The following is a 10999-nucleotide window of genomic DNA, read 5'->3' as shown; positions in this document are numbered from 1 at the left end:
GCCCTCCAGGGCCCGTTCTTACCTAAATAGGCCCTCTAGGCCCCTCTCCTACATAAACTGGCCCTCCAGGACCCCCTCCTACATAAACCGGCCCTCCAGGACCCCCTCTTATGTACAGCGACCCTCCAAACCCCCCTTTTACCTAAACCGGCCCTCCAATCTTCCTCTCCCTAAATTGTTTCCCAAGACTCCCCTTTAATAAACCGGCCCTCCAGCCTTCCTAACAAAGTGACAACGCTCTTTGGCATATGGGGAAATTGCACAGCAGCGTTGTCCCTCTATGGATACAATCATCAGCCCAACACCAATAGGATTGTCTGAATTCTCACTGCATATAGCTGCATATAAATAGAAGGTAAATATGATCATTACAGACAATACCCCGTAATGTGAACCTGAATACAATGATTTTCTCCACAAGTGGCCCAGCTTTGCACACCATGACCCCCTCTCTGCAGACCTGAGTCTGATAGCTTCTATGGCACATGTATCACACAGTCCTCATGGCATGCAGACCACCAAGAGACACAACAAGAGAATTGGCTGCGGCTGAACAAACATAAGCAAGGGGCAGAAACAATATACCCCCCTCGTATCTCAGGTCCCTCGTGTGCTGACAGTCCATCTGTGTCCGACAATCCTCTCCGTACTCTGCCCGGACATCTGCAGATCCATCAATGCAGAGGTGACGGTGGCCGGAAGTCCTCTGTGTGTCATGTGACACTGCCAGACGCCGCTCAGGGGGAGTTATTCACATTCAGCGAGTGGGCCAAGAGCTTACACTCTAATCTCCAATGACCGGCTAAATGACTTTCACTGGAAAATTCATTTCTTGGAGTGAAGTTCAGAGAGACTGAGAACCCCATCCACTTCTGTGCAGCAAATCCAGGGGAGCTTTAAAAATACTTTAGGGTGCTAGGTGGTCAGCTGACAGCAGGCTGTGCCCATGTAAAATGGAGATCGAGTACTATTGGGGGTGTACTAGGGGTCATTTAGAAAGAGAACCTGTCACCACACGTTACTATCACATGAATGGCACAGGGTTTGTCTTCCATTCATCGCTTGGTGAGCTCATACGGCTATTAAAAGAAGCCATTGCCCCCACTCACCTTCCATTGGGGCAGATGTCGGAGCCGTGGCATGGACGTCAGACAGCCAAAAATCCAGCCAAGTTCAGCATGTTCCGGAACCTGGAATAATAGAAGAGCTTGTTATCCAATGGGGACATTGCTAGATGGAAGGCAACATCATCTATACCCCAGCACCAAGGATGGATTGGGGGGGAATGTGATCCTGGGCAGGGTAGGAACTTAGCTTTGTACCCCCCATTCCTTTGATCGACATTAAATATAATAGGTACATGTTTAGCCTATATGGATAAGATAATAATAATGGAAGATTCTGCCAGATTTACTGCAGGCACATGAAGGGTACAGCTGCCCCCTGGGCATTCACTGGGGTCCTAGGCTCCTGTTTGTGGCCCCTATGGATGATCCTCCATGGATGAATGTAATCCTACAACTACCCTCCTACCTTGTCACCTCCATCCTTATTAAGGAGCAAAGCCAACAGATTCTCATGATGGTGCACTCCTTCCTACCACCTGTACCTTGGGCCCTGTGCGGGGCCACTCATGCTGCTCCCCCACACCGGGTTAATGGAATCAGGCATTTGGACATTTGTAGAATTTAAAATGCAGCAGTGATTGGCATCTTATGCAGTGGCATTCCCTTTGTATCCATGTTTTCTGTACAGGTACAAGGAGTATACACTTATATGGGGCGTGATGGTCCAAATACCCCGTAGCTATCGCTGAGAGCAACACAATGCCGATCGCCTTCTCAAAAGGCCTTAAGTGCAAAATGTTTGGAGCCTGGGGAAGATTTACCACTGTACCACTACCCACTGATACTTGCTGTCCCCGTGCACCTTTGTTCTGTTGCAGACTTTGCAATATTTCTGGGTATTAGGAAGCTGCGACATATTACCCCTTGCTCCCAGAATCCATTGCTCAGAACTGAACAACCAATGACTGGTTTCATACAACAGAACATTGAGGAGCGGAGAAGCTCTGACACAGACCCAGCGTACACAAGGACTAAACTTACCTGTCCTTACCTGTATCAGTGGGCAGGGCAATGTTCTAATAGGCAAAGGTATAGATTAGCAAACCCCTTGGAGGAGCCAAGAGACAAGGAAGGCGAGGATCTATATGAAACCCTAATATCTGAGTAGCTATCAGCACCCGTCGGTGTCAGCTTTTACCACGGCCCATTTATTTTTGTACTTTAGCTTTGCATTTACTAAACCATGCGCTGTGCCTGGAATTACCCCTTCAAGCCGGCGCCATTAGCACCGACACCCTGCACCCACACTGACCTGAGACTGCTGGAAGAGAATGCTCTTCTCTGGGTCTATCCCACAGGCCAGCAGGCAGGCCGTCATGTCCAGGATGCTCTCCCGCAGGACGCCGGGGTCCTGGGGGACGGTGATGGAGTGCAGGTCCACAATGCTGTACAGAACCGAGCTGAACTCATCCTGAAGCTTCACCCAGCTCTGAAGTGCGCCCAGGTAATTGCCCAGGTGAGGGATTCCGGTGGGCTGTATCCCAGAGAAGACACCGGGGCTGGCATCCTGCAACAAGAAAAGGAACATACAGAACACAGAGGTTGGTGATATGGCCTGCCAGTGCTGGGTTCCCCCAGGGTCTGCAGGTTCTGCTGTGTTAAACACATTTCCCGGCTTTGGTTTTCTTTTATATTCTGGGCAGTCACTAATACATTGTGATTGCAGTGCTGTGCTTAGGGGGCGGAGCTATGACACCCTGCACTCACAGTCCTTCAGGATCTGTCATTCTATTTAGAAGACTGAGGGCACCTAGTGGCAAAAAAAAAGTACTGCAGGGGACAGCCCCACATTGAGGGTGAGTGTAGGAACACAGGACGATGATGTGTTTAGTGGTAAAACTTTATATTAGAACACGGTCAGGTGCGAACATGGGAAAAGTGGGGTTGTGGCTGCTGTGCAAAAATATACTAGGCACCATCGGTACTTTTCCTAGGTGACAGGTTCATTTTTTACAAAGTGAAAATAATATTTGATGAATGACAATGGTCACACCAGAGGGGTCCAGCTGTATATTTATTAATCTGATCGACTTTGAAGACTCTGCAATGGCGGCCCCTGTCTGTGAAAACTCTTTAATGGTGCCCCCTGTCTGTGAAGTACCCCCATACCAAATCCATCGCCTAACTTTCACTCAGACCAGCTGGAATAAAAAACTGAACCCACCCTCGTCTGTCTCGACACATATAAGCTGTACAAACACCCCTCAAACAGACCGATGTCCAAAATCCACAAACCCAACGTCACAATATGCGCTCTCCGACTCCCATCGCTCGTTCCGCCGTGCAAATCCCAATGCGAGAAGGCGGAATTACTGTAATGGAAACGTGAGGCTATTTTTACCATGACACATAATGGATGATTTTATTCCCAATATCACCACAAGCAGCGCCTTCCCCCATCCGCATTCATATTGTGTTTTGATGGTTCAGTTAGAGTGCAAGCTCTTGGGACCGCGACGCCATGACGAGGCTACTGTGATGAATGGTGGCATTGGCGGAGGTGTTTATGCTGGACACGGGGAGATTGGCGGGTACGCTAAATTTGCTGCGGTTTGACCGGCGGGGGACCTGAACTGATTAACCCCTGTGGGTCACACATGCGGTTTCTGCAGGTCGGTCCTGAAGTCTTCTCGGGGAGCAGAAAGGACGAAAGCTCAAATTAGGAAAAGCGTCTTTCTGGGTGATGCCGAATATATCGTACCTGTACTATGGAATGGGGCTATACCCAGGGGTCACCGCCAGCGTCACTAAACACAGTACCAGTGGCCCCTACAAGGGGGTATTTATTATTAGGTGACTGTATGGGGGGTATTTGGCTGTTTATATAAATCGGTGGGATTGCCGGCGAGCAGCGTGCTCAGGCGGACCGCCATCTGTCCATACAGCCTTGGTGGCGGCCGGGGAGATGGCGGTGCGGACAGCAGGATACATCCCCCGCTGACCGGTCTGACGGGAGTGATTGATGGCAGTTCTCTGTGGTGCCAGCAGGGGGGCAGGAAGTGCTGACACAGAACCGCCAAGTACAGGGGGGAGGGGTGATTAATGAGCTTCACCTATCTGGGGAGCGGCTGATCCTGGCTGACAACCCCCGACAATTACCCCCCCCAAATCTTATGTGATGTGAAATCTGACAAATTCATTCATTCATTCATTCATTGGAGCCAATGATAGCACAGAGCACACCGGCCAATCACATCTCAGGACATCGACCAATTGTGTCATATACATATCAAATCGACAAGTCGTGACGCCAGTAAGAAGACGACCAATCACATCACACATAGGGCTGAATCGACACTTTGAGATACATGCATGATCAAGCCAACCAATCATATGATGACGCTGTCACTGGCCACGCAATTCTCATGTATGACGAATCCAACACCAACCGTGTGACCAAACTGACTGCAGCCAATCATATGTATGATCCACACATCAACCAATCACATCACATACAACAACACTGGTCAATCACATGCGTGACCAAACTGACTTCTGCCAATCACATGTATGATGAATCTGGCACTGACCAATCACATTGCACATAATAACAACACTGACCAATCACATGTATGATCCACACAACATCAACCAATCACATACAACAACACTGGTCAATCACATGCGTGACCAAACTGACTGCAGCCAATCACATGTATAATCCACACAACATCAACCAATCACATGACATACAACACTGACTTCAGCCAATTACATGTATGATGAATCTGGCACTGACCAATCACATCACACATAATAACAACATTGACCAATCATATCACACATAATAAAAACACTGGCCAGTCAGATACATGAAACAAGCCCCAGCATGCCCTTTATGATGTATTATTGTAGATCTTCTATTATAGGTTTATATTATATGTGATAATGTCAGGAGGACTACAAGTCCCAGCAAGTTTTGTACTAAACCTTCAAGGACAGAATAAATCCCCGGCTGTTCTATACAGACAAGGACAACTAGTCCCAGCATGTCTTGTATAATGACAAGTCTCTGAATGATTTTTCTATGAATACTAATAATCCCAGCATGCCCTGTCCTATAATGACAGCAGGACTACAACTCCCAGCATGCTCTTCCTAGCTGTAAAAAGACCTTCAAACCCGGTCAGTCGCGCTGTCTTGACGGTATTGGTCACACAGTGTGGAGCACAGCAGGGTGATGTGTCCGGTACCTGAACCCCGGGATGACTTTCAGTGCTCACTGCCCGGTGTCCTCTTAGCAACCGGAACACCACCGCACGCCGGAGCACGGGCAGCGCCATCTTGGTGACGTCACGATGACAGCCCCGACTGACCACGCCTCCTGTCCTCGAGTCACGTGACCCGCCCAACGTTCTGAGGAGAACCAGAGAGATGTGAGAATTATTAATATTCTTTATTATTATTATTATTACTGTTATTGTTGTTGTTGATGGGCTGTTATTAGGTGTCAGGAAGCCTATAAGGGGAGAGATTCTCCACAATGTTTACAGGTAACACACACAGCAAGGTGACAACCCTTTTCCTCATTTCCTGTGTATGTGTCACATGGACAGGAAGTGAAGAAAGGGCTCAGTACTGGGCTTATAAATCTAATTCTGAATCTTTAGAAATTGATATTTGCTTTATGTTGGACACTGCAGAGATGTTGACACCCCAAAGGATACAGAAGAGTCGCTGATTGGATGAATTGTGTCCCCAGGGGGCCCCTCTGCTCCTGGGGTCACCCACTTCAAAGGCAGTTTCGATATAGTTTGTCCAGACGTCTGGCGTGGCCCCCCCCAGGACCACAGAGAAGCCGTGACCCAGGCCTCAGGGCCCTTCCTAGTGTGGAGTGCAGCTTTTTCCTATTAGTACATTGGGCATGCTGTGGTGGTCTTTTCACGCTCATTATGGATGCCGTGAGGGTCACACAGAGGGCTGAAGCTTCAGGATAAATATAGAAATCATTATCCGTCCTCCCTGGTAACAGGGCAGCTGCTGGGCTCTATTACCGGCCCCTGAAAAGCAAAAGGTTAATGACGTCCCCATCCCTCATATCATAGAGGATGGAGCTTTACCTGGTTTTAGCTTTTGTGTAGCAGTTGCTGAGTATCCCAGGGTGTAAAAACCACCACAGCATTGGTCGTCCCTAAGAAAATTGTCAGATTTGACGGCCTGGAAACTATCACTGTCTGCATGCTTGCGGGTCAGCGTCTCATAGCCAGGCATTGTCAGAAGGCCTCCAGACAAGCCGGGGCATTTATCACATGACAGGTGCACTTTAGGCTGGTGCAGGTGTGCTCATGAGAAGAGCTCCCCCTACTGTCACCATGTTTATAGTGCTAGTCACATGCATCATTTTCCATGTTTGGCTCCCCCTGCTGAAACAAAGAGGAAACTGAAAACATAGGTACACTTGTGGCCAACACCCCTAAAATTCCATAACTATAACATCATTAAAGAACTCGGCCCATCAAAATGCATAACTGACCCCAATAGCTGGCCACTTACCTTCTCAAAACACTAATCTCTGAGGGAGCTGTAGGGCCCGGAAGATGAAGGAGTAAGAACATGGACCCCTTGGCTATCTGTCACATGAATTGTATTTATAATAATTGAGTTATTGGGGTACCAAGAAGGATAACACCCACTATTGGGGTACAAAGAAGGATAGCACCCCCTATTTGGGCAGCAATATATGACCAGCCAGTACTGTATGATAGCTTTGGGGAGGGGGGTGTACAATCTTCAAGGGCAGAAAATTGCTTTTCTGGTGCATGTAACATGCATGACCCCCCTGCCATGTTCTGGGACTGTCATGCCATGGAATAAGTGAAAAACTATTCCTCCGGGTAAGAGCTCCCGGTACTTCCAGGTTCAGAGATGTCCGACCCAGGCCAGGACTTCAGACCAAGCGCAGATGAATGAGCACAAACACAAGCAAGCACGTCAGGTACGCATGCATTTAAAGAAATGGTTGCAGCACATGCGTCAGGTGTTGCTCTGAGCAGTATCGCCATCGGTCACAGCTCTCCTATGGACAATTTTGGGTACCATAGTTCTTTAACGTGTTGCAGCCTCACACAACGGCCGTGCTCCCCTCCCTTTCGCTGTATTACACATTTCCCTGACATCACCTCACCTTAATGCCCCTTTAAACCCCTCTAACCGCTTCCAAATGTGTTGCCGCCACCCCCGGAGGCGTTAATATGGTTATTGGTGGAGCCCAGCGTGTCGCTGCGCTCATTACATTTTAATAACACGGATACGCTGCGTCATGATTACAGCCTGCAGCCACTTCTAACCTCATTTAGGGGGTCCCGGGGGGAGGGGAAAGGCGGCTGAAACTCATTACACGCCACCGCTAACTCGCTTCATCTCCGGATCGCAGAAATCCATTGGCTGCAAATCCTGCAGTGGCTCCGAGCCGCCATTGTGTGGGTGCCGGTCCACCAGATGCCATGAGAATCCGTCATTGGCAGAGACAGAGAATTCGTGGTCACCGCAGTGCCAGTTTGTGGTCTCAGCAATGCCACGCGGTAATGATGACTAATGAGCTGTAAAACAGTGAACATTTTTTTACTGCCGCTCTGATTATTGCCAGTTTTATGGCATCTATAAAGCGGCAGGCGGGTCCGGCAGTGTGCACACAATCACTTCTTTGATGTTGATGCTCATTAAACACCTCCAGCAAAGAATAAAATTAATTGGGGAAACAGGAGCTCTGCCAAGGGTGCAGTTGTGCTAAAGATAAAGTATTGGTATGTTATCCCCAGAATGCAGAACATAAATGCAGCTATGTCTTTACATATGTCCAAGCGGTGTAAAGGCCTGAACATGACCTGGCATCGGTCTCTTGCAGACCCTGTAGAGCAGAGCTCCGACAGGAAGAGAAAGAAGCAGCACATTGAGCACACTGATAGCAGACAGAGAGATGAGCTCATCACAAATGGCCCTCGTGCTGTTTCTCCTTTCACAGTCCAGTTACAGACTGGGACCTGGTCCAGGACAACCTGGTCATAGAGTAAGTGGGCTGAATGATTATGGCCATCAGACCAAGGACTTCTTCTGGCAGAGAAACAGTACTGCATTGGGAAATCTTGATGAACATTGCAACTTTTTTATTTTTTTGTCTAGCTTTACCAAACTTGTCAAGGTTTTATTTCTATAGATTTTTCTTCACTTCCTGTCCGAGAGGCGCTACAGGAAGTAAGTGTAGATCTCTCCAGAGTAAGGAAATAGTCCTTTGTGGATAGTTGTCACCAGGGCACATGTTTCTGTTGTGAAGAATCTGCTTCTGTTCCTGTTTGTGACAAGTCAGGATTTTGGAATCACCATTATTTCCCATCTCGGCCACACCCAGCTCATTCCAGGGCCCCTCAGGGAGCAGAGAGACCCCTTTCTTTGAACAATTGTGGTGAACACACAGTGAGGAAACAATCAGAGATGTATGGACAAGATTGGACCAATCCTGTGTGCAAGGACGCAAATTCCACCATCTTGGTATCCTCTGCTGCCGTATTTCCTGTATTCATCACCTAAAGTGGTATCTTGTGCTCTGCAACAACTTAGCAGTGTGTGAATCTGGCGATCCTGCCTGTAACAGCACTTCGTGGCTGAGGCTGACAACCCTGTGCTATCACTATGCAGTGTTGTCATCAGGGCTGTGGAGTCGGAGTCAGAGTTGGAATGGAGGAGTCAGAGACAATTTTGGGTACCTGGTGTCGGAGTCGGAGTTGATAAAAATGTGCCGACTCCTGATAAATTTAAATTATAACAAAAAAAATACAGCAAGTTCAAATGTGCTATTTAACAAACAATAGCCATAAATACGTACTTCTCTGATGTAAGAATAAAGGCCAGTGCATAGTTGTATTTTTACTAGTGTGAAATTCAGCTGAGCTATTATACAACCTGACATTTACAGTATTGTAATCTGGATTATGTACATTACAAAATGTTTTCATTTTCTTTCAGATATAATGTGTTTAACAAGTTCATTTGAGGGTAAACAAGTGTATTTATATAGGTGTAGGTGAGTGCTATGGCCTGATGTGTGTTCAGGTGTCCTGTTTGCACTCTCCATATATGCTCCCATCCAGGGCTGAACTTTAACATCATTTTGCACACCACCTAATACTAGGCAGTTAGTTAAGTGGCCCCCTGGCCCTGGAGCCTCCCACTGCCCTGTCTTTAGCAGAAGATCAGCAAACAAAAATAAAGGCAGCAGCGTCTGCTAAACTTCCTCTGTCTGCTAAAAGACCTTAGAAGAACTTGGAGAAACAGCTTTTTGAATTCAACTGTAAGTGTTCATGTTTGTTTTAAAACTGCATGGCTGTTTGTGTGTATTATGATGGAGGGCTATGTGTATGTTTGTGTGTATGGTGCAGGAATGTATGAATATTTGTGTATAGTGCATATTGTGTGTATGTTTCTGAGTAAAATGTAGGGCTCTGTGTTGTCTGTATAGTATATATGTTTGTGCATGTTTTTCTGTATAGAACAAATTATGCCTAAGTTTAGTGCAGGGTGATTGCTTATTTGTGTGTATGGTGCCGTGTTGTATGTATGTTTGCAATAGTGCAAGACTATGTGTATGTTTGTAATTAAATCAAAGAATATGCTAGTTAGTATATTTTAGTATATATTAGTATATAATATTTTAAAGAAAGCGGCACCCCATTCACAATGGCAAAAAGTCTGTCAACAAACACAATGAAGTTTGCTGTTTATGAGCACTTTACATTATCAAGTGTTGGGAAACATTACGAGTGCCAATGTATTCTTGAAGATGATGGTGAAAAACAATGTGATGCAAAAATTAGCAGTTTCAGTGGGTCTAACAAAAATGCACCTACAAGAGCATCTAATTTTAAAAGACACTTGCAGCGTTTTCATCGTAAAGTGGTAGAAGTTGTGAATGAGAAAGATATCAATGAAAATATTCTATCTACTTCTGGGATAAAAAATGTTCAGAAATCTACTGGAGACCAAACACAACTAAGAGGATTCTTTATATCTGACAAAGTTACCATAACAATGACAACAGAATAAATCAAAAACCACGATATTGAAATGATAGTAAAGAATAGTGGACCACTATCCTTCTTTTCACAGCCAGCCTTTTTAGGCCAAACGTAAAAAAGAAAGAACTATGAAAAGGTCTGAAGAGACATTTTGTCTTAATAAAAATGGATGCATGCACATGTCACAGAGTCAATTATTTTGCTAATAATGTTAGATTTGTTGATGAAAATAATAAAACAATAACGCCAACCTTAGGAGTAAAGGACACCCAGGCACATCACACCAGTGACTATCTTCAGAAATTAGAGGAGGATGTTCTAGAAGATTTTGAAATTAAAAAAGGAACAGATTCTATGTATTGTGAAATATAATGCTTCTTATATGTTGAGCACAATTGAGAAAATGAAGAAAGTAGATGAAGAAAGTCACAGACAGTTATTATTAGTTCTGCAAGTATTGGAGAAAGTGAAAGTGAAGAGAATAGTGACATTTTCGGATAACATTGTTGAAGAAGCATCCAAGCGTACTGCTATTCAACATATGCGTTGTGCTGTTCTTACTCTGCAACTTGCAATAAGAAATGGATTGAAAGATCGTCATGCAGCTACTCTAATTGGCAAATTGAGGCAAGTAACTGTTGCAGCCAGGGCCACTAAAACAGAAGCCATTTTGAAAAGACGTGTAGGAAAAGGAGCCATTTTGGATCAAACAACACATTGGGGAAGCACTTATTTGATGGTAAAGCGTTTGAACTAAAAGACTTTCTTGAAGAACTGGACAATTAAAATATTTTATTAACTGAAAGCCAGTGTACACAAGTAAAAGCTCTGGAAAATCTACTTTCTACCCCCTTTACTGTCACC

The 10999-nt window shown here is 45.8% G+C and overlaps 2 protein-coding genes across 2 annotated transcripts in view; one reads left to right on the top strand and one right to left on the bottom strand.

The window, feature by feature from the left end:
* Window positions 1–5439, bottom strand: part of WARS2 (tryptophanyl tRNA synthetase 2, mitochondrial) — an 11622-nt gene extending 6183 nt beyond the window's left edge. The window contains exons 1-3 of the mRNA XM_072398474.1: window positions 5321–5439; window positions 2380–2634; window positions 1110–1190 (exon numbers count right to left, since the gene is read on the bottom strand). Of these exons, the coding sequence (XP_072254575.1) occupies window positions 1110–1190; window positions 2380–2634; window positions 5321–5410 (426 nt within the window). The 5' untranslated portion in view covers window positions 5411–5439. The remainder of the gene's footprint in view (window positions 1–1109; window positions 1191–2379; window positions 2635–5320) is intronic.
* HAO2 (hydroxyacid oxidase 2) overlaps window positions 5422–10999 on the top strand; it is a 27108-nt gene continuing 21530 nt past the window's right edge. The window contains exon 1 of the mRNA XM_072398470.1: window positions 5422–5503. Coding sequence (XP_072254571.1) covers window positions 5502–5503 — 2 coding nt within the window. The 5' untranslated portion in view covers window positions 5422–5501. The remainder of the gene's footprint in view (window positions 5504–10999) is intronic.

This window comes from Pyxicephalus adspersus, chromosome 1, assembly GCF_032062135.1.
Source record: "Pyxicephalus adspersus chromosome 1, UCB_Pads_2.0, whole genome shotgun sequence".
In the NCBI taxonomy this organism is placed as follows: Eukaryota; Metazoa; Chordata; class Amphibia; order Anura; family Pyxicephalidae; genus Pyxicephalus; species Pyxicephalus adspersus.
Note: the sequence above shows the minus strand (reverse complement) of the source record. Positions and strands in the feature narration are given on the sequence as shown.